Source organism: Nanorana parkeri, unplaced genomic scaffold (assembly GCF_000935625.1).
Source record: "Nanorana parkeri isolate BGI_ZX_2015 unplaced genomic scaffold, ASM93562v1 scaffold1128, whole genome shotgun sequence".
Classification (NCBI taxonomy): Eukaryota; Metazoa; Chordata; class Amphibia; order Anura; family Dicroglossidae; genus Nanorana; species Nanorana parkeri.
Genome location: NW_017307396.1, coordinates 164,869 through 188,507, shown reverse-complemented (window position 1 = coordinate 188,507; position 23,639 = coordinate 164,869). Strand labels below are relative to the sequence as shown.

The 23,639-nt window shown below is 43.7% G+C and overlaps 1 protein-coding gene across 1 annotated transcript in view; it reads right to left on the bottom strand.

Annotated features, from left to right (window-relative positions):
* Positions 1 to 385: 385 nt before the first annotated feature.
* The window catches only part of STK31 (serine/threonine kinase 31), a 72,471-nt gene continuing 49,217 nt past the window's right edge, over positions 386 to 23,639 (bottom strand). The window contains 10 exon segments of the mRNA XM_018568032.1: positions 386 to 559; positions 2,476 to 2,544; positions 3,712 to 3,822; positions 3,936 to 4,073; positions 8,036 to 8,155; positions 13,505 to 13,654; positions 17,810 to 17,896; positions 18,621 to 18,746; positions 19,558 to 19,683; positions 19,764 to 19,844. Coding sequence (XP_018423534.1) covers positions 386 to 559; positions 2,476 to 2,544; positions 3,712 to 3,822; positions 3,936 to 4,073; positions 8,036 to 8,155; positions 13,505 to 13,654; positions 17,810 to 17,896; positions 18,621 to 18,746; positions 19,558 to 19,683; positions 19,764 to 19,844 — 1,182 coding nt within the window.

Sequence of the window (23,639 nt, the reverse complement as noted above, 5' to 3'; positions counted from 1 at the left end):
CATGAATTTACAAGGTAGTAGAAAGTTGCACTCAGAACTTATTCATACTCTGAATGAGCTCTCATTGAGCGAAACACATCAGAGGAAGCTCAGGAGGAACAATATACATAGTTGCTTACAGATCCGGAGTATGAATTTCCACAGCACAAGAAAGTAATTTTGAAACGCTTTATGCTATTACTAATAGGTACATGAAAATAGTATGACTTAACAGAACAAGATGGAAAACAATATAACTATTTGTAAACCATTCACAAAACAGTTATTCAGTAACTGCCCAAACACACTTTAACCTTACACAATGAGCCGCATGAACAGATAAATGTTTTCTTACTTTCCTTTTACACAACAAAAAAAGGTGATTCTGCCACAAGGATTGTATTGTTTAAGCAATGTCGGCAGGTGCATTCTCATCAAATTCTTCTTCTTCACCTTTGTCAGGCACGGGAGTAATGTCTTCTTTGGCAATCAGAAAATATTCATGACCACTGATCTGCTTGGCCTCCATGCGATCGCCACAACAAAGTAAGCTCGACAGAAGATCCTTTGCTTTGTCATTCTAAAAGGTGATGGTGGGGATATGGGGCAGGAGAGACAAAATTGTTTTTAAAAAGAATTTTAAAACAGGGCACCATCTCTTATGTAACATGCAAACAATAGCCACAAGTAATGTTGATAATAACACTAAATTACATTAAAGGATGTCCATTACTGAAAAAATTAAAAGTGCAAAATGTAATCCGGTTTTAAATGTTTTTTCAAGTGCATCTATGTTAGATTTGGCTAACAGTGAAGAGGGTTATAACCCCTTAGACGTTTTGTGTTGCTGTGTCCACCCACTATGGAAAGTTACCCTCTCTATTTTTCTTGGTGACCATCATCAGTAGGAGTGATAGTGAAGGAAAATCCAATAGTTTGAGTTACCACAAAAGCAAAAGGTGTTGAGAAATCCTCCAAGAGGTGATTTACCCCACTATGAAGAGATTTATTTTTATTCCTACTGTATCTACAGGACAGGAAGTGAAAACTTGTAATAAGACAATGACAAAAAAAAACAGAAAAAAAAATTGACATTTAACCATTCCTTAAGCTACCAAAAAAAGGAAGCATGGATTTTAGATATACTTTGGAGGTCCTCCCTGCAAATATGTGGCTAGGAAATAGTAGTTAGATGCAGAAGGAGCTTACCTGTACCAATTACATTTCAACTGCTGTATTTTAACAGCTGTTAAACAAAGCAAAACAACAGATTGGGCCTCTGCCGGTGGGTAGAGCTGGGAGTGCCCATGCAAAGATTTCATCACCAAAGTCTCTGAGATCTAGAACAAGACTGAGGGCTATTCAACTTTGGAGATTTGAGCATTAGTGGGAGCAGAACAATACAGGGAGATGATACCACTAGAGTCCTTGAGATAGTCAAATGAACATGACAGATATTAAACAACCCATCAGTGCCTACCTAAAAGTGGAATACCAGGTTTCGTTGAGTTGGACATATACCTAGGTGAATCTAATACACAAATTACCTACTACGACTGAATATTGGTTATCAAAGTATATCACTGTGATTATAACTAGGGATGGACCGAAATTTCGTCCGCTGAAACATTTTGGCTGAAAATGGCACTTTGGGCAAAAATTCATTGCATCCCAGCTTCTCTCCTCCGAGCTGGGCGCAGTACTACGTGCCTTCTGATACAGCACCAGGGGAGGAGAGAAGCTTTCAGGATGCTGAACGGTGCGGTGACAGCGGTCATTGTTGCAGGAGGCGTAGCTCTCCTCCTGCACCTCCCGGCTCGGCCTGTGTCAGGATGTAGAGCGGTGCTGGGCAGTGACAGCTGTCACTTTACAGGAGGCAGAGCACGCCTCCTAAACCTCCCTGCTCCGCCTCCTGCGTCAGGGTGGAGTGTGGTGGAGATCCGTCACAGGAGGCGGATTAAGGATAGAGAGCGGCAAACACTCGCTGAACAGCTGATCGGTGAGTGTTTCTAAATATTTCAATCTTGTGTTTTGCACGGTGCCATCCGTGAAGTTACTTCGAGCACCATTTATTTGATTGTTGGCCGGGACTGCTGAAAGGTGTGCGGAGGGCACCTCCATCAATTGTTTCTAAATAACTGGACATAGTGTGCTTGGGGATTAGGGGCGGGGAAGTAATATTTGGTTTCAATTTTGGCCTGACAAATCTTTATTTTCGGTCCCAAAATTCCACTTCGGCGCATCCCTAATTATAACTATGATGCAAACAACACATTGGCAGAAAAAACCCAAACATATTCATAGTAAATACAAAAGAAAATAATCCACATGATGCATTTCAGCCCATCATGACTTAATCATGTGCTGTGAAAACTGATTTCCCCCATGCACTGACTACTATAACTGCGGAGCAGGCACTGGTGAATTAACAAACTTCATGAACTATTGTATACATGTGTATGTGACAAACATTTACTTCAGAAAAGAAAAACATACCACATCAATCCTCTTTACATCAGGAGTTCCATTTGGTTTGAGTGGAATATCTTTGTTACCAATGCAAAGCTGCAGATAGAGAAAATGTTTAGTACATTAAACTAAAGTATATTACATAAAGGAGCTTTGTCTTCTAAGTAGTATGTGAAATATTTTTCTTGTGCTCTTTTCTCCAGAACCCCCCGCCCCCCCAATAAGGTAGAAGAAAAAGAAGGTGCGCCACATGTTCGATTATGTCTTCCTGCCAGAAACACGAAGCTTTAGTTTGTGGAATAACCGTGTTTAAGGAGACTATATCCTAGATACAGTAAGGATGTCTTAAAGCAGTTCAACTGAGGGGTGGGCAACAGCAACAACCGCTAACAGGCCCAAGAAGAACAGGGATAGCTTTCAGGCTGTCTGAAGGGCCAATGCTAGATTTTTAACATAACCAAAGAGCAACACAGAGAATCAACCTGAAGCTCAGGATCTAAATAGAAGTTCGCCATCAAAGGAAAGACTCCACATGAAAGAGAACATTGAAATGCAACCAGGGAGAACGTGATAAACCAAAAACGCAACAAAAAAACTGGTAAAACTTTAATGAAGGAAAGAAAGGACCTACAACCTGATGTGGTCAACAGAATAATGGGGACAACCCTTAGAAGGAACAGGTCCCAAAAGAGAACCTCACACAACACTGGTCCTGGTGAGAAAGACCAGCCAGTCTACACAGGAAAGCCCAAGGCATTCCACCCCTTGCCCTTAGGAGCAAGGGAATTAGAACTTTAGGAATTAGGACTAAAGACATCTCGCTAGGCAACAAATCTTGCCAGGTATGATTTGCCAGGGGAAGAAAAGAAAAAAATCAGCATCAGCACAGCCGCTCAAAAGGAGTGTAAACTTATTCCTGAGATCACCATATAGCTCAGGGTTTGAGTTCAATGTAATCAACAGAGTAGGTGTAGGAGTAAAAAAAAAGTTCAAAAGGCGGTTAAGTGCCAAGGAGATCATCAACTCCGGGTTGTGAAAAGGTCAGATGTGTCCCACAGAGTATCATAGGGGTAAAACTTTCTGACCTCACACCAAGTGAAGCAAGCCTTCCATGTGCGATGGTAGACCTTACGGGGTGTAAATTTTTTAAAAAGTAGTTAGAAATACTGACTCAGAGTGACCCTCGTCTCAAAGCCTGGGTTTCAACAGCCATGACCCGTGGAGTAGGGTGGCAAACCGGTCCTTGAGATAGAAGATCCATACAATCTGAAAGAGCCCAGGGATGTCTGCCAGAAGACTGATCAGGCTGTAGTACCAGATCCATATGGGCCAGTCTGGAGTTGTAAGTTTCACCAGAATGCCCTCCATCTCGATCTTATGGAGTAGATGAGGAAGCAGTTTCAGGAGGAGGAAAAGCCTAGATCAGGCTGTACAGACCTTACAGAGTCACCACAGCATCAAGGGCATCTCTGCATATGGAGACAAACCAGTCCAGTTTGTTGTGGAACCTGGGAGGCCAGGTAGTCCACATCCTGCATCCCCAACCTGTGACATGGGTCCTGAAACACTTTTGGGTGTAAGAACCTTTCCCCTGGGTCTAGGTGCTGCTGGCTGGGGTAGTCTGCCTGTCAGTTGTCCACACCTGTTGTGTAAATGGCAAACAAAGATGGAACGCAGAGTTCTGCCTAGAGTAGGATCCTTTCTACAGCAAGACTTCTGGTTTCTCCCTGATGGTTGACATATTCCACTGCTGAGGTATTGTTTGATTGAATGACCCTGGAGACTGTATGGGGAATTTATCAAAACTGGAGCAGACAGAATCTGGGACAGCTGTCCATAGTAACTAATCAGCTCCTCTCTTCAGTTGTGTTCAGTTAAGCTTTGAAAATGAAAGATAGAAGACAACAACTGCTCCAGATTCTGTCTGCTCCAGTTTTGATAAACCCCCCTCAGACTCCAGTGATGCAGGAACAGCCAAATTGCACAGATCTTCAGAATGTTGATTGGAAGATGGGGTTCCACAGGCCTCCTGGTTTCCTGCACTAACAAGGTGTCTAGAAATCACTCCCAGCCCCTCAGGCTGGTATCTGTCATGGTGATATTTCATGACCGTGGGAGATAGCAGAGATCAAATTAATTGTCTAGAGACTGAATGGATTGGCTCCACTGACATTTTGTACTGTAGGGGTCTGGAGTGCAATGAAGCAAATGGAACTATGTTTGTGTCCTCCTGTTACCCTAAGAAGAACTATGGGGAAAAGCCCTAACCCCATAGTTCTCCTTTAAGTTTTGGATTTCCACATCATATTGACGGTCAAAATTTGAATGTACTGTTCTCTCAATAGTTTGTCATCTAGATATCCCAAAATGGGAATAACTTGGGAGCACAGTAAAGCTAGCAAAGGAGCCAGAACCTAACAGGATCCAGATGATAGGCCAAATGGAATAGCTACAAACTGGTATTGTTGACAATAAAAGTGTTGACAACAAAAAAAAAGATGTAAAAAATTTTTTTTTTTTCAAAACTTACCCGAAGCACCTCCACCTCCCCTGGCTGCACTTACATGTCTAAAGTCACAGCCAGTCAGTGTAGTGGTCCATACACCGGACTTTCCAACCCAGAAGTATAAAATGCACATAATGCTCGCAAATGGCGAGCATCATTGGTCAAGCATAGTAAAGGCATTCCTATTATAACTACTGCCACAAAAGGAAAGCCTGATAGTCAATAGTGCAACCTATGAAAGACCTTATGGAAAGATGTGCACCATATTAATGCAACAGTGCAAAGACCAGTGGCCGAGAACCACTTTTATACAATACAGGTCATTTTTACCATTTGTAGGAAGACTATATATACTAGGGTCAGGGCCGTCTTTAATATTGATTGGAGCATGGGCAAACATTTTCTTGGGCCCCCTGCCACACCCCCGCACCCGCCATGCAATTTTGCCCCATGATGCAATATTGCCTGCTATATGCTGACAGCTTGCAGTGACAGCTGCAGTGCGCTCTTTCCGAGCACACTGCAGCTCGGAAAGATTGCGACAATATTGTCAGGATCCACCCCTCTACCTGATAGCTGGCTCTGCCTCTGTAGATCCAGAGCCAGCTGTGGCGGCCAGTGCAGATGAAGCATTAGCACTAGTTTATGGAGTACAGGGCCCCAAAGCAATGACTGGGCCTGGGGCAGCTGCCCCTTTTGCCCCGCCTTAAAAATGGCCCTGACTAGGGTTGCACAGATACCAAGTACAGTACTCGGTACAAGTACGAGTACATGTACCGATACTTTTGAGCTCCAAGACTAGACTAGAGACAAAAATTCAAAAGTTAGGAGGCAGCTGTCATTTGTAAGGAGCACACGGAGCTCCCGGGATTTGTACATCTGTTTTAATGTACGATTTTGTTTTTATAAATAAAAGGGATGCACATATACCAGTTTTGCGAGTACGAGTACTGGTACTTGCCGAGTACTGATACATTTTTGTTTATTGTCGTGTGACAGTTCTTCTAAAACAATACAGACTAATGATTTCAGGACAGTGGTGGAGTGCCAGAGCCAGGTCCCAGCTGCAACCCCGGTAGTTCTCATGAAAATGCCAAGTATCTGCACTGGTACTCGAAAAGTATCTGTGCATCCCTAATATATACCAGTATATACATCGATCAGCCATAACATTATGACCACTCGCCTATTAAGTAGGGCCCCCTTTTGCTGCCAAAAAAGCCACGATCCGTCGAAGCATGGACTCCACTAGACCTCTAAAGTTATGCTGTGGTATCTGGCACCAAGCTGTCAGCAGCAGATTCTTTAAGTCCTGTAAGTTGCTTAATTGTATTGAGAGCTTGAGAATTTGGAGGCCAAATCAACACCTCAAACTCGTTCTGTTCCTCAAAATATTCTTGAACCATTTTTGCAGTGTGGCAGGGTGCATTATCCTGCTTAACCACTTGAAGTCTGGGGTGTTAAACCCCCTTCCCATCCAGGCCATTTTTCAGCGCTGCGGTACTTTGACATTTATTCCGTCACGCAACGCTGTACTGAAATGAATTAAATACCCTTTTTGTTTTTTTACACTTATGGTTATTGCTATTACATAGGGGGATACAATGCCCATATATTTTAGCAAAGGCACACTGACAGGTCCTCTTTATGGAGACATTAGGGGTCTCTAGGACCCCTGATGTCACTGGGGACCACAAAAGAAGCTGATGAAGCAGAGATCAAAAAAATCACGCCATAAAACCGATCGGTAGCTATAGAGACGCTGATCGGTTGTATGTGAAACAGCCGCTAGCGGCTGTAAAAACGAGCGGATCTTTCCTGCCCGTGCGCTAGGGGGAGCGCGCGAGCAGGAAAAAAAAATCAGCCGTCCGTTTTTTTCTACGGGCGGAAGGCAACTGGTTAAAGAGGCCACTGCCATCAAGGAATATTTTTTCTATGATGCAGTGTACAGCAACAAAGTTTAAGTAGGTGGTACTTGTCGCAGTAACATTCACATGAATGGCAGGACCCAAGGTTTCCCAGCAGAACATTGCCCAAAGCATCACACTGCCTCCACCAGCTTGCCTTCTTCCCATAGTACATTCTTGGTGCCATCGCTTCCCCAGGTAAGCGAAGTACATGCTTCACCCAGCCATCCACATGATGTAAAAGAAAAACACGATACATTAGACCAGGCCACCTTCACCATTGCTCCGTGGTCCAAATCTGATGCTCAGGTGCCCACTGTGGGAGCTTTTGTTGGTGGACACAGGTCAGCATGGGTACCCTGACCGGTCCGCAGCCCCATATGCAACAAACTGCGGTGCACTGCGTGTTCAGACATCTTTCTTTGAGAACCAGCATCAACTTTTTCATTTATTTGAGCTGCAGTAGCGCTTCTATTGGATCGGACTACATGGGCCAGCCTACTGTGGTAGGTTCTGAGGAGTTTATGGTTGAGTGTGCAGGATCTATGGAGGGTTGTTCAGGCTCTCAGGTGGCTGTTTGGGGTCTGTGGTGGGCTGTGCAAGGTTTATGGTGAGCTTTACAGGGTCTCAGATGGCCGTGCGGGGTCTATGGGGGGCTGCAGGCTCTCAGGTGGCTGTGCAGGCTCTATGGTGAACTGTGCAAGGTGTAAAGTTGGCTGGCCGTGCGGGGTCTCAAGTGGCTGTGCTGTGTCTATGCTGGACTAAATAGACTCACCAGGGGTCCTGGTCGATCTCATGGGCGGTGTGGAGATTTGTAACACCGAACTAGCAGATTTTCAGCCGGCGCTGTAAAGGGTGCCGCCGTTCACCGGAAGGCCGCAGGGACCTTCGGCAGCCTTCCTGAGAAGGGCCCGTTTATAGCGCCGGCTTCAGTTTAAAAATGTAAAGCGTTACTATCGGCTCTTAGTATCATGGCATTTTCTTGAGTACTGGTGAAAATGCCCGGTATTGGTGCATCCCTGGTCTTCACTTCAACTGTCAGTGGTCATAATGTTATGGCTGATCGGTGTATGTGAAAAAGTACAGAACACAAAAATATTAAAAATACAGCACACGTTCTAAAAGAAATATTTAAAATAATGAACATTCTAATAAAGGAGGGAACTAGACATACCCATAGCAAGATTATTCCATAGGCATACACATCTGTGGCAGCAGAAACAGGCTGACCTGCCTTTAATTCAGGAGCTGTACACAGTGGGAAACAAATGGAGGTGGCTGAACTCCTCTGTTCCTTAAGGAGCACACAAAAAAAAAAAAAAAAAAAAAATTCTGTAAAAAAAAAAACACAGTATACCACAGTTCAAAACATCACTAGAAAACAGTGCCCAGGTAAATGGAAATTAAACATCATAATGACATACTGTATATACCCGATGTCCAAAATGAAAAAAAACTGTCATACCTACAGACACATTTCTAAAAGAAACTGGGAGGTAATGAATTAAATGAATGTTCGCGTTAGCCAACAGTGACTGCTGATTTTACAGACATACCAGACAATGGAGATATTTTTCTGGAAGACCCATTAAAAAAGGTACACTGGTCATCCTCAAAACCTAGTATAGAAATGCATATATGAACATAACCTACCTGCACAGACTTTAATTTGAATTGCTTTGTAGTGCAAGGATTCTGCTTGTTCATGGAGTTGTTTATGAAGGTACAGATGCACCTCTCCTAGCCATCCTGTAGTTAAAGTGACACTAAACTCAAGAGTTAAATCTTAAAAAAGCATTTAAAAGGAGAACTATGGGGTCAGTGTTTTCCCCCCATAGTTCTCCTTAGGGTAACGGGAGGACACAAACTAGCGTCCTCCCATTACCCTAAGCTCAGTATACCGCGAGCTATACTGAGACGCCGGAGCGGATCACGACTTAGCTGACGGGATCCGCCCAGCTGCGTGAGTGACAGCTGGCTCTGCCTATCTAGATGCAGAGCCAGCTGTACCTGCCCCCTCCCCCGTCCGTTCCGCCAGTCAGCGCTAGCAGATCGGAGCGGGGAGAGGGGAATCCAGCCCCTCCCCTGTCACGGCAGAGAGCCATGACAGGATCGAGAGGCGAGCGAACCCGGTATGTGTTCCCTCACCTCCCGATCTACTGAGCCGACCTGCGACAGTCTCATTGTCACAGGTCGGCTAGAACTATGAGGTTAGTGAAAAGCACTCACCTCATAGTTCTCCTTTAAGTACCTTAACGATTAAACATTTTTTATCTTATTTGTGCACCACTCGGCTGTAGATCCACAAATCTGTGAATTGGTGCAGACACTGTCCTTCCTTCTGGAGTGGGGCTACTTTTGTTCCCCATGGTCCCTGTGTGTCTTGTAAAGTAGCCATCTCACCAAGCTCACTCCTGCGATGGACTATTATCGCAATACAAATTAGCAAATCAAATGTGAGATTGTAGTCCATGAAGGTAGCGAGCTTGGAGTAGTGGCTACTATACAACACACACACAGGGACAATGGAGAACAAAAGTAGCCAAATGAATTTAGAGATGATTTACATCTACAGCCAAGTGATACACAAATAAGCTAAATTTTTGTCAATAGTTAAAAGTGCATTGTGCATTTTTAAGATTTAAAAAGGAGAACTATGAGGTGAGTGCTTTTCACTCACCTCATAGTTCTAGCCGACCTGTGGCAATGAGACTGTCACAGGTCGGCTCAGTAGATCGGGAGGTGAGCGAACACATACCGGCGTTCGCTCACCTCTAGATCCTGTCACAGCTCTCTGCCGTGACAGGGGAGGGGCTGGATTCCCCCCTCCCCGCTGGCTGAATGGACGGGGGAGGGGGTGGGTAACTCGCTCGCGGTATACTGAGACGTCGCAGCTGAAGCGGATCCCGACAATTGTGCCGGGATCCGCCCAGCTGCCTGACTGACAGCTGGCTCTGCCCATCTAAAGGCAGAGCCAGCTGTACCCGCCCCCTCCCCGCCAGTCAGCGCTGGCGGATCGGAGCGGGGGGAATCCAGCCCCTCCCTTGTCACGGCAGAGAGCCGTGACAGGATCGAGAGGTGAGCGAACGCCGGTATGTGTTCGCTCACCTCCCGGTCTACTGAGCCGACCTGTGACAGTCTCATTGTCACAGGTCGGCTAGAACTATGAGGTGAGTGAAAAGCACTCACCTCATAGTTCTCCTTTAACTCCTGAGTTTAGTGCCACTTTAACATGTGCAGGATTTCTGAGAGACAGTAAACATTGAACAAGGCTTTTCTACTGGAGCAGTAAGCAGTCACGCTGGGGATTTTGATGCACATCAGCGTTAGTTTTATTATTGGTACAGCTGTACTTAAATACAATTCCACATAGTTTCCTTATTTAAAATGTTTTTCATGGTGTAATACATCCTGATCTTGCTTTTTTACCATCTGTTGAATCACTGGCCTGGCACGAATATGCATGCATGAATAATATTAAAAATAGTTGTATAGGGATGACCAAATCTACCCCCAGACCTCCTTCTAGAGCGTCCTAGCATAATTTTTTCTTTACTTGATTTTTTTTTTTTTTTAGAGAGTCCTTTTTTCCCCCCTTTAACTCCGAGTTCATCACAAGGCTTGTACAATTCTAGCAGGGACAGCTGCTGAAAGAATGGATTAGCAGGGCACCCTAGATGAGTTCTTATGAATAGAGGCATGCCCCCAGTCCCGGAAATACATTTCCAGAGGGCCCTTTCCCTACACACAGTGAGGAAAGCCTTTTGGGAGTCAAGGTAGCAGCAATGTTTTGATGGGAAAGAAGTCACTTTATACGCGTGAAGGACAGAGGTGCGGGAACAAACTGAGTTCTATAGTCCAACCGTGAGTAATATAGAACTAAAACCTTCTTGCACTGCATACTCTCTACAGGAAAATAGGAGCTCAATGCATTTTACACTTTTTTTGCACTTAAAGTAATAAAACATAGGGAAATGTACATGTATTGCAGAGATGTACTGCATTTTTTTTTTCTAAACATTGCAGCTACCATATTTCAATTCGGTCATGTTCCATTTAATCCCTTGAATCCAACTGTTCCTCTAACTGATACAATTAAGTAAAATGGCGCCATTAAAATAGCTGGTCTGCCTCTTGTGCTCAGGCTATGTTACCACAGATACGCACAAAATTAAAATGCAAGAAATGACTATGTTACTAAACTTGTTAAATGTTACTAGTGAAGACTTTCCTCAACTCCCACACAACACAATGATGCACAGACATATTTATTCACTGTACTGCTGTCAGGCTGTTGCTCAAGGATGTCAGGCTGTTGCCACCCATACATCCCTGCATCTATGATCTGCCATGCCTTTGAGAGGAAACCCTAGGTACTCACTACTGTGTAGGTTGTGTCCCAACAATGCGGCAGGTGCAGTGATCCAGTGTAGCGGTGCAGGGATCTGGACTTCCATGGGTAGTAAAGCATTGGCGCCACAGTGAGTGGCCAGCTCATTGCATGCCAAGAGAAGGAAAATGGCTGGTGCATGCGCAATAGAGTATCCCAGAGCAGGCTTCGCACAGGCACTGTGTGGTTCCATAGGCTGCTAATGGGACTAATGAGACACAAAAGAGAAGGACAGCGGTCCCCAATGCCCCCAAGTTAACTCTTACAAGGAGAAAGGGCTGCTACACCAGGTACCTATAGTAGTGACTATCCCTGGCTTACTTGACCCTCCAAGCTGCAGTAACCAAGAAGGAACATTGTGGTTACTTCAAAGGGACATAACCCATCCAATCTTTGCCCTCCCAGGGGGTCTTCAGGTACAGGAGTCCACCAAAATTGACCATGGCCCTAGATCTGTACAGAATCCTGCAGCAACTGCACGGAATGCTCCATGCAGGATCCAGTGCCCTAAGCATATTTAGGGCAAGCAGCTTCGGTAAACTTGCTAGGAGTCTTGAGCTGAAAAGTGCAGAAAAAAAATGCGTTTCCATCAAAGCAGAGAAAAGGCGTCCATCCCCTAAGAACACTAGAAAAAATCTGAAGCAGGCTGGGAGTAGGAGGGGTTATACACGGCTGCCCTGACAACATTGATCTGCTGGTGTCCATCACCTGAAGGTAGCTGCATAACCCACAGGTTCCAGAATTACCTCTGTGATGCACGATCAAGAAATATGCTGGTTTTATAGTCCTGATGAGCCAAATGGGCTGCATAGATGCCAAATATCTGCATGCTGCAAGCTCAAAATATTGCTCAGAGATATACCCATCACCACCAAGACTCTGCACTCCAGTTTTAAAATCAAAATCTGCAACTATGTTGATTTCGGTACTTCTTGTGGGATCAATCCTTTTTTCTAAAAAGGGTAACAGATCCTCCAGTATGTTAAAAAAAGCTGGGAATATTTACCAATTTTTTTACATTTAAACATGATTATCGCTACCCAGGGAATCCCCCATACTATAAAACAACATATACAGTTAAAAGCAGTTTCCTCACTCACAAATCAAAATTTGTACGAGTACCCTAAGAAATAACAGACACAAATCTCAAACACTACAAAATTCAATAACTTCATGCAAAAGTCTCACAAGCACTGTCAGTGTAAAAATTCACACACATCCTGGACAAAGTCACTTCTCAAGTGGTATGTGAATTTAAAACAGGGGTCTCAAACTCAAATCAATCGGGGGTCCACGCGACATTTCTTTGCTCCCATGGATTCATGTGTTTAGGAATCACATTGATTCCTAACCACATGTAATCATATCACCACATGCGGTGTGCAGGCGTTTACATGCAGCGGCTGTCACTTGATCATTACCTTGAATGGGTGACAGCTGCCGCTTGTAAACACCAGGATAGGGATTTCTGCTACAGGAAAACGCAAGGTCCTGACCCAGGAATCTCGTCACACCTATACTTAGACGAGAATTGTCTAATACACTCTTCTCCCTCCTCCACTTCCCCCATCCCTTGTACACAAAAAATAGTGTACACTACCCCCAAACTCATAAAAAAAATACTACACCTGCACATATGAAAAAAAAACAAAAAAAACCCCACACATAAAATATAACCCCGTTTCCCTCCCCCGCCGCACACCCACATATAAAATAAAACAAAGAGCCCTCTCCTGCTTACCTTTTTGTAGGGAGAAGGCACAATCCCTGGTGATCCAGTGGTTGATTAGTAAGGTCTGGTGCAGACCCTTACCAATCCATCCTGTCGGCCAGCATTCATTGAAGGATTTCAGAGCGCTGGCCGAAAGGATCTTGGTTTCCGGGCAGAGAAGCAGCTATTTAGTCTGCATCCAAAAGAGATGCTGACCGTGTAGCTGCTACCGCAAGTCAGGTATTCGGTCCGTGACCGCGTGCCTGACTTGTCAGCTGGCTGCGGGCGTCACAGGCCGGTACTTTGAGACCCCTGATTTAAAAAGGAGGACTACGTTCTTCTACAAACACAATTCGCGCACACACACTGAAATTAAACTGACAAATCACATGGACTACAAAAGATGCTTTTATGTTAAACGCCAAAAGAGAAAAAAAAAAAAAAAACACATCTAAAACTGTGTTTCATAAAACAATATTATAGTATATCAGCTGTAAAAACAACCACATATGTCCGAACAAAAATAACGAAAATCTACTTACTGCATCTCTAGTGAAATCAAAATCCCCAATAATTCCTCTCTCTCGGTTTATAGCAAACACATTGTTTTCATGTAGGGAACCAATAGTTATATTGGCTGCATGCAGGGTTTGCATGCCTTGTGCCACCCCACTCATTACTTTTACAATTTCCTGCAGAACATAAAGAAGATTTTTGTAATAGATTATATTTAGTCATTATCAGTTATTGGGATGGCTGTATTTTTAAAATGCCAATTACTGCACAGGTATGCAGAAGACCATGTCTTTTAGCTAGGGAAATGCAACAGACAAAACTCAATTTCCCCAAAGGGCATTTGATCAGAGGTGCTGCAGGATTTTTTTTTTGTCTACTTATTGGTATTAAGATTATAGTCCACGACAGGAGCAAACTTGGAGCAGTGGCTACTTTACAACACACAGGGACTGTGTCAACACTTTACAACACTGAAGGAAGGACAGCATCAGCACCAATTCAGTGATAATTTGAGGATCTACAGCTGAGTGATACACAAATAAGATACATTTTCCTTAATAGTTTATGTACTTGAATGCATTTTTAATACCCCTTTAAGTGTCACTTTAAAAAAGGGTCTACATTTAATTAGCACTCCCCTTAAGTGTAGCACCCACTTGAGGGCTGCAGCTTTAACTCAGTAATGCTGTAGCACGTATGCAGCTAAGGGACAAGAATTTATTTGCAAGATCCATCCAAAATAGCAGTTTGTTCTTGTGCACACACTTGGCTTGTATCTTTCGAAGATTTAGGCTGGGTTCACACACCTAGACGTATTGAATATGCCCGTCTGTCGCGCGTTTTTTACCGCGATTCGCGGGGAAAAAACGCGCGACAAACACGCGTTTCCGAGGACTACTTGGCTGTATCCCAATGGAAACGCCCAACAAAAACGGCCCAAAGAAGTACATGTACTTGTTTGGCCGTAGGCCGTTTTGTAGAGCGGTCAGACGGGCGGAAATACGGAAAGGTGTGAACCATACCCATAAAAAACAATGGGATTTTCATGTTTGTACGTTTTGTAGAGCGTTCATAGAGCCTTGAACGCGCGACAAAACGTAAAGGTGTGAACAGGGCCTAAAAGGTTTGTCTCCGACAGTTTATTTCTTCATGCCCCACATACAAAGACATAAAAATGCCAGTTTTATTTTTGCACCATAGAGAGTTTGTATGTCAGTCTAAAGAGCGCATTTATAGAGCTGATAATAGCTTGCCGTTTCTAGTGCGGATTGCTGGGCCAATGGAGGAAGGACAGTAGTCAAAGATAGTGCTATGTGTTTAAGGTACATGTGTTATATGGGAGTTTAATGTTCATTGAGTTATTCCATGGCGAATTTCCACATTAATAAAAGTCTACTAAAAAGTGGGTTCTGATGGTGCATAATTCCACTAACTGGCAGATGTCAAAAAACACAATTTTCCGATAGAGAACTATGTACCTGCTAACAAATAGACTTTGTTGTACTTTCAGTAAAATCCACCCTTTTCTGGGAGTTTATCAAGGGGCACAGGATCATTAGAACTAAGGTACAGTAGGTTATACTGCCGCCTTTAAAATTATTTGATAAAAGAACTGATAAGAGGGCCAACAACATTAACAGCCCACAAAAATAATGACAGTGAAAAAACAAACACTGGGGGTAGCCTGAAGCTTAATTAGGTGCTTAACCAGTTGACATCCGCGGTGTTAAACCCCCTTCCCATCCAGGCCATTTTTCAGTATTCAGCGCTGCGGTACTTTGACTGACATTTATTCCGTCATGCAGCGCTGTACTGAAATGAATTTTATACCCTTTTTTGGGGACAGATAGAGCTTTCTTTTGGTGGCGATCGGCGGGCTATGGACCCGCTGATCGCCTATATGTGTAACACCCGGTACCGGGTGTTCGCATTGGACGGGTCTTTCCTGCCCGTGCGTGCCCGCTAGGGGGTGCGCGCGAGCAGATGCTGCAGTGACCGTCCGTCCGTTTTTTTACTACGGGCGGACGGCAAGAGGTTAAAAGACCTTACTGCCAAAGCTCAGATCACAAGACTCCTGAATATCTACTTGGTAAAACTTTTGTGAATGTGTGAAGGAAGGACCGTGTAGGAGGCTTTTCAAATCTGAGAGGCAGAAGCTGGACCATTAACGAAAATACCCCCCCCCCTCCAAAAATAATATTTTATTGAAAAATCTTTAAAAATGCATTTAAAAGGCTAAAAACCAGCCAACAAAAAACAAAACAAAAAAAGTTTCAATACATTTTTAGGATTTTTTTTCTTATTGATGAATGTTTTTATGTAAAATTAACTTTGTCTCGGGATATGCAATTACAACTGTATAGTAGTTGGAGTATTTTGAAGCTTTTTGTGACTAGATGTTTACAATAGTAATGTATCCCTTTAAGAACTAAGTTGCACTGATAGCACACTGCATAAGAGCTTTCCCCCTGCTCACCCAATCTCCATATTGGATAGAAAAAGGTGGTCCTAGGTGTGTGCTACTTTCAGGTTTATTACAGTTGGATGCAATCCAATGATCTGATGTCTGTGTGTGGCTTTCTGCTTTCCTACTAGGTTCATAGAGTGTTTTGGGTTGTCTTTGGTCAGCACCCAGAGTTGCAGAGGCAGGGGAACTTCGCACAGGCATGGAGCAATGGCATTCCTCAACAAGTCTTTAGTAAGGACTTGTCCGTAGGCTTGAAAGATTTGCCAGTCCAGGATTTACAATTAAAGTGGGTCCCAGACTTCAGCCTGGAGTTTGAGCCCTGGGAAAAAACAAAAAGGAATGCTTTTGCTACAAGCAGAGTGGAATTTGCCAAATGAAGGCTTAGGGTTTCTTTTCTTGTGGTACTTTTATTTCCACTATTAGCAAAGTCATTGGAGGTAAAAGTCACTGGTGGTGCTTCTATCTCTAGTGACTTTGTAAATAAAGATGTCAAGAGAAGTGCCGAAGAGACATTCACTGTCAAAGAGCAAGTGAAAGCAAACATTTCTTACAGTCTTCTTCTACAGACCAGTATTTAAGTTCGAGAGTGCTCTGCATATTTATGAGAATCATTCTGGAAAGCAAAATTACTATCTCCAGCAAACCACCAGCACAGTAGTGCAATGCAGTAGGCATAAGTTATAACTCGTCACAGGAAGGACAGTTTTGGGGTCTGAGTTCCTTAGGCTACACTCCGAAGCAAATTGCCATAACAATAGCAGATTGCAGGGCAAAGCCGGTAGGGAAAACAAGAGCTTGGAAAGTATTTCAAGGCTCTTGTCAACCTGGTCTTTATACACCAGAATGTCCTCAACAGGAGCAGTCAAGAATTGTGTTCAGGCAAGAAACAGGAACAGACCATTGCTTAGCAAGCTCCTCCTCAATGGAATATTATCATCGAGTATGGTGTTTTGGAGCGACAAAATTTGTTAGATGTTGCCCAATCCCCATCCAAAACAGGTTTCAGTAACGAATGTACTGAAAAGATTAACAGTTTTTGGGCCTGTAACTGAGACCAAACAAGCAACTAGGATGGTTCAAGAAGCAGGTCGCTCCTGCTTTAAACATGTATGCACTGCATCAAGAAGAACTAAAATGGTTTAAGCCTATATGTCAAGTCAGCAGACAGAGGCTCCTCAGGCATGCATCCATTTAAAATGAATCATCTGCTCCAGAACCATCATCATCTATGCTTGCTGTACAGGAGTGATGCTTGCGGACTCTGAGGCGGCTTTGTGGGAGTAATGGTGGGCTGTGAGATCTCACCAGGGGTCCCAGTCGGCCTTGGTGGGTGACATGGAGATTTTCAGCCGGTGCTGTAAACGGGCGCCACCATTCACAGGAAAACTGCTGGGACCTTGGCTGCCTTCCTATGAACCGTGGTGCCTGTTTACAGCGCCTGCTGCATTTTAAAATGTAAAGCGCCGCTATCAGCACACCCCCCCTCCCCACAGAAATACACACATCTTTTAAAAATAAAAGAGCCCCCTTCACCTGCTTAAATTGTTTGCCAGGAGGGAGAATATTTCCCATATGACAGAGATGCAAGCCTGTGTAGCTGCTCCCCCCAGTCAGGTAGGCGGTCCGTAAATGCTTGCCTTACTAGTCAGCCGGCTGCGGGTCGCATGGTACCGGTCCGCAGGTGGCATTGGCCCCGCGGGCCAGTACTTTGATATTGCTGGACTCTTAAACTGTGTGCTGTACTTTACAATTAAACTTTAACATGTGCAACAAATACTGGATGTGACTTGCATATTGAAGAGTTAAGTCCTGCTAAAAATGGAGGGTAGTCATATGAACACAATACCAGAAATGATGTACTTACGCAATAATTCAAAGGACTAGTAGTCTGGACAGTGCCCAGACTCTCCCCAGCATAAAAAGGAACCATCAAATATACCATAGGATCAGACTGTAAAGACAGAAGAAAATGGGACTACATCAATTGCTGTGCTGGTAAATTTGCTAGACCCCAGCAGTTTCTCTACCATGGGAGATTTTTGTTTGTTTGTTGTATGTTCTCAATAGCTCAGACATTTTTTTTTTATTTTTTTTTAAGGAGAAATCTCCAAAATCTTAGTGTATTGTTATAATTTGCAAACACTAAAGGGCAAGCTTACTTGTCAGATATGGAACAATAAATATTGCAAGTACTACATATTTGAAGGCAACATTACAATAAATGTAAAGGTTTGCTGCAACTGCAAACTTAATTTAGAAGCTGTAAGTTCAAGGTTAGTCATTCATGTAGTAGTAAACCTGAAAAGGATCACAGCCTTGAACCTAACAGCCGGGCAAAAAGACTAAGGAGACCACAGAAATAATAGCAAGAGCTCACAAGTTACCAGATGTACCTGGCATCTTAGCTACATGGCCCCTGTGAATGTCTAGCCCATTCATTTGCATATTCCAGACTGCCTATACACTTACAATTACATTGAGCCACTGTCGCCATCATAGTAATAAAGGGGAAGATCAGACACTGACCAAAGCACATTTGTCTTTTTGTAATTATCAAAAAAATCATCACAAATGGTTACCAGCTAGAAGAGACTTCATTAAAAACACAAGTTTCTGATTTTGTACCAATTTGACAATAGCCAAGAGACCCAAGCAACATACACTAGAATACTTACTTTGCAGAAAAATATGTAAAGAAGTTCCATTATTCCAGATTCCTCCTTCTGCAGCATCCAAGCTTTATGGTATTCTGCTGCCCTCACAATGACTTGCTCTTCTGTGTCAGCTCCCACTGAATATCCCTAGAAACACATTTCACAAAACTCATTTGAATGTACCTGGACTGAAACAAAAGCATTGACTTTATTTTATTAACCAATATTCTCAAATCACAAATGGTGTCACCTGGTCTTTCTCAAATAATACCCACATGTTCAGGATGTAAAAAAGTGTGTTTGTATACTCACTGACAAAGTGGAATCAGCTTTTGTAAATGGTAACCCAAGAGGCCAGGCCACCGATAACATAACAGAAGCCAATGGTAACCCTATATTGTTTAACAGCGTCTGATATTTTCTTGTCAAAAGTGAAAAATAGTAAAGAAAGACAGATTGTGCAACTATTCCCCATTTATCTTGAGGTTGTCGCTCCCCCCCCCCCCCTTTTTGCCGTTTCCCCCTCTTTTGCTACCCTTCATTCCTACACACCTAGTGTCTTTTACTCTGTGCCTCCTGGCTTCCTTTCCCTTCTTGCCATCAATTCAATACTTACTGATATTCAACTTCAGTTACTACGCATTCCCCAGAAGCACGAGCTTCGCCACAAGCCTACCTTTGTGTGCTGGGTTGTAGACGTAGTCAGTTTTACACTACGCTTTCACACGTCGGACCGTTGTCTGAGCACATACCTTATAATATGTTCAAGCGAGCTTCGATATCAAGCATGTTATGAACGCATGTACTTTGTAACCTATTCTGGAGCTACCCGACATATTTTGTATGTTTTACTATGCTCAATAAACTAAACTTTTTGTGAAAAAAGACAGATTGTAAAGCAAGTTATCTCCCCGATTCAAAGATTTTTTTTATTTAGAGCACCAAGCAAATACAAGACCTTTAGCAAGACTTTCTTGTCCTGGACTTCAGTCCACAGAAGTGGTCGCTTGCTGCTTAGCTCTTTCATAGGTTCTGCATCAAACAATATCCTCTCCATACTACTTGAAAGAAGGCCTTTCGAGTTCTGCAGAGGCAGAGAAAGGGAATGGGTACAAACTTGAATATCTTTACAGCCAAATAGAGGAATGAGAAGGTGAAACTCACCATATAGCTTTGAATTCCTGCATCAGAGTACATCAGAGGTAGCTCAGGGAACCACTTATGCACCAAATCACTTAATTGTGCCTTATGAAAAACAAACAAAAATTTAGGTAAAGGGGACAAAAACTCCCATCAGGCCACATAGTGTTGGGAAAAAAAAGTAATAAATTCCTTTACATCATATTATTAACAGCAGATTTAACCTCGTCATGACCAGAGGTCAGTTAACAGACTCTCTCTATATGCATATACCTTATATACATTCACCTTACAAAGAGTGTGGTGGCTACCCTGGGACTAATAAAAAAATATATATATCTGTATAGATATATATACACATATACATGCATACATACCTCTCACACGCACACACTGGCCACATCATTAGGTAAAGCTTGCTATTACCAGGTTGGACCCGCATTTTGTCTTTAGAACTGTCTTAATTCTTCATGGCATAGATTCAACAAGGTGCTGGAAACATTCCTTAGAGTGTGTTCTATACTGAAATGATAGCATCATGCAGTTGGCTGTACAACCATAATGAGAATCTTCTGGTCCAACACATTCCAAAGGTGCTCCATTTGCTTGAGATCTAGTGACTGTGGAGGCCATTGGAGTACAGTGAACTCATTATGTTCAAGAAACCAGTTTGAGATGTGAGCTTTGTGACATGGCACCTTATCCTGCTGGAAGTAGCCATCAGAAGATGGGTACACTGTGGCCATAAAGGGTTGGACATGGTAAGCAACGATACTCAGGTAGGCTGCGGCATTTAAATGGTACTAATGTACCCATTGATACAAGGCAGAACTGATCCATGATTTCATGTTGTTTATGCCCAATTCCCGAGCAGCATAAAATCGAGACTTAACAGACATGAAAGTGTTTTTCTTCTTCAGTCTTCTATTGTCCAATTTCATGTCCAGACATGAAAGTGTTTTTCTTCTTCAGTCTTCTATTGTCCAATTTCATGTCCAGACATGAAAGTGTTTTTCTTCTTCAGTCTTCTATTGTCCAATTTCATGTCCAGACATGAAAGTGTTTTTCTTCTTCAGTCTTCTATTGTCCAATTGTAGTTTCCTGTTCTTACCTGACAGGAGTGGCACCCAGTGTGGTCATCTACTTCTGCAGCCCATCTGCTTCAACATGTTGTGTGTTCAGAGATGCTCTTCTGCACACCTTGATTGTAACGAGTAGCTATTTCAGATACTGTTACCTTTCTATCAGCTTAAACCAGTCTGGCCATTCATCTCTGACTTCTGGCATGAAGAAGGCATTTTCACCTAGATAATCCTAGAGATGGTTGTGCATGAATATCCCAGATCAGCAGTTAATGACCAGTGCCAAAACCATGCCATGTTCAAAGTCACTTAAATCACCTTTCTTCCCCATTCTGATGCTTAGTTTAAACTTCAGCAGATCTTAACTATTTCTACATGCATAAATGCATTGAGCTGCTGCCATGTGATTGGCTGATCAGATATTTGTGTTAACAGTTGAACAGGTGTACCTAATAAAGTGGCCAGTGTGTGTGTGTACCTTCAAGAAGCAGATAACCACCAGCATGCAATAGTAGAAGCTGCTAAATTTTATGACACAATATTAGAGCAACGTTTATTTAAAGCGTACTATATTTTTGGTAAATAATACACTCCAAAATGTAACTGTGTGCAGTGTTTTTTTTTTTACTGTAGTTCTCTTTAGGGTCACAGGAGGACTTTTACCAATGTCCTCCTGTGACCCAAAACTGACATGCTGACAATGCAGAGCAGTGCTGCAGCAGAGAAGGATACCACCAATATTGTTGAGATCCAGTCAGCACTGGAGGAACACGAGCGGGGAGGGGAGGAATCCCTGCGGGGAGTGGTGACTGAATCACCGTTCTCTGCATGCAGGGAGAAGATGGTGAACTGAGCGATCAGCTGTATGTGATTGCTCAGTTCTCAATCAATAGAGCTGACGTGTGACACGTCGGCTCTAATTAAAGAAGTATGGGGTTAAGGTTTTCCCCCCATAGTTCTCCTTAGGGTAACGGGAGGACAAACTACCGTCCTCCCGTCACCCTAGACTCAGTATACCGCGAGCAGCAGCTCACGGTATACTGACACGCCGCAGCTGAAGTGGATACCGACAATTGTGCCAGGATCTGCCCAGCTGTGTGACTGACAGCTGGCTCTGCCTATCTAGAGGCAGAGCCAGCTGTACCCTCCCCCGTCCGTTCCGCCAGTCAGTGCTGGCGGATCAGAGCGGGGAGGGGGGAATCCAGCCCCTCCCCTGTCACGGCAGAGAGCCGTGACAGGATTGAGAGGTGAGCGAACGCCGGTATGTGTTCGCTCACCTCCCGATCTGCTGAGCCGACCTGTGACAGTCTCATTGTCACAGGTCGGCTAGAACTAGGGATGTCCCGATACTAGCATCGGAATCGAGCCCGATACAGTGCATTTTGACAAGTACTTGTACTTGTCAAAATGCCCCGATGCCTAGCGCTGTTTTTTTTTTTTTACCGTCCGTGGTGGCTGGGGTTGGGGTCCTCTGGGCAGGCTGGAGGAGCGTTGCATCACTGCTGTGGGCGGAGCTCCAGGTGGGGTCTAATGTAGTTGGCTGGCGACTGCCCAGAGGACTCCTCCCGTAGCTCCACCCACAGCAGTGACGTGACACTCCTCCGCTCAGCCTCTCAGTGAAGAAATCATTAGTTCTCTCTACAGCCGTGTTGAGGGTGTCTTTGTCCAAGAAAAAATGTCCGTCGCCAGCTGGAGACTTAGTCCAGGACAGTTTGTACTCTACTCTAGTGTCCAACAAATCGCTTCCATTTACTTACAGTGCAGTCTGTCCTACCCAAAATGGCCACCGCCAGCAAGAGCCCCAGTACAGGAAAGTTTATTCTCTAGTGTCTGGGAAATCTCCTTCATTTACTTGGAGTACATTCTGTCCTACCCAAAATGGCCGTCACCTACCAGAGCCTTAGTTAAGTTCAGATTGGTCTCTAGTGTATGGGAGGTAACCTAGGGGATGGTGGGAGAGGACGGCTGTGTATGAGAGGGAGATAATGGAGGAGCTGAATAGATATATTAGAGGAATCAGAAATGATATAATGAGTGGGGGAGACATTTCAGTGTCTGTGGAGAGAGGGATCTGATGAGCCCTCCGAGAAGGAGATTATACAGGATGGCGGAGATACAGGTGGGATGGAGGAGAGAACAGAGTGAGGTCTAGCTGCGGATAAGGCAGGCTCCATTGAACAGGCACCAGTAAGTAAGGGCCTGTGCTGCTGAGATGGCAAGTGGTGTAGTTTTTGCCACTTTGCCAGTATTGTATTTATAATCTGATTGCAAGTGTACATTTACTTTTTCCTATAGAGCATTAGGTTAAATCATGATCTATAGTATACTACATACATAACATGTAGTTGTACTATGGATCATGATGTAACCTAATCATGTTAGCAGGGGAATAGGGGATAATTGAAAAACTCTATTGCTGTAGTGTACTCTTATATGTAGTACATGTACAGAACTAGCAGAGTATAATTGTAAATGTATTGTCTGCACTGTATTAGCAGTATATACTCTATATGTACTACATATTGAGTGCATATAGAGTACACACTGCTAATACAGTGCAGACAATACCTTTACAATTATACTCTGCTAGCATGAATGTAGGGCTGCAACAACTAAATCGACATAATCGATTATAATCGATTATTGAAAAAGTTGTCAACTTTTTCAATAATCGATTAATCGGCTTCCGATCAGTTGGCCCTGTTCACGGGTCCACAAACGCTGCGCGCCGCGCCTCCTCCCCAACTCGCGCCCACCGCTGCCAGACCCGCCCGCATCCGCGCTCTACACGCTGCACCTCCTTCCCGCCTCACACTCA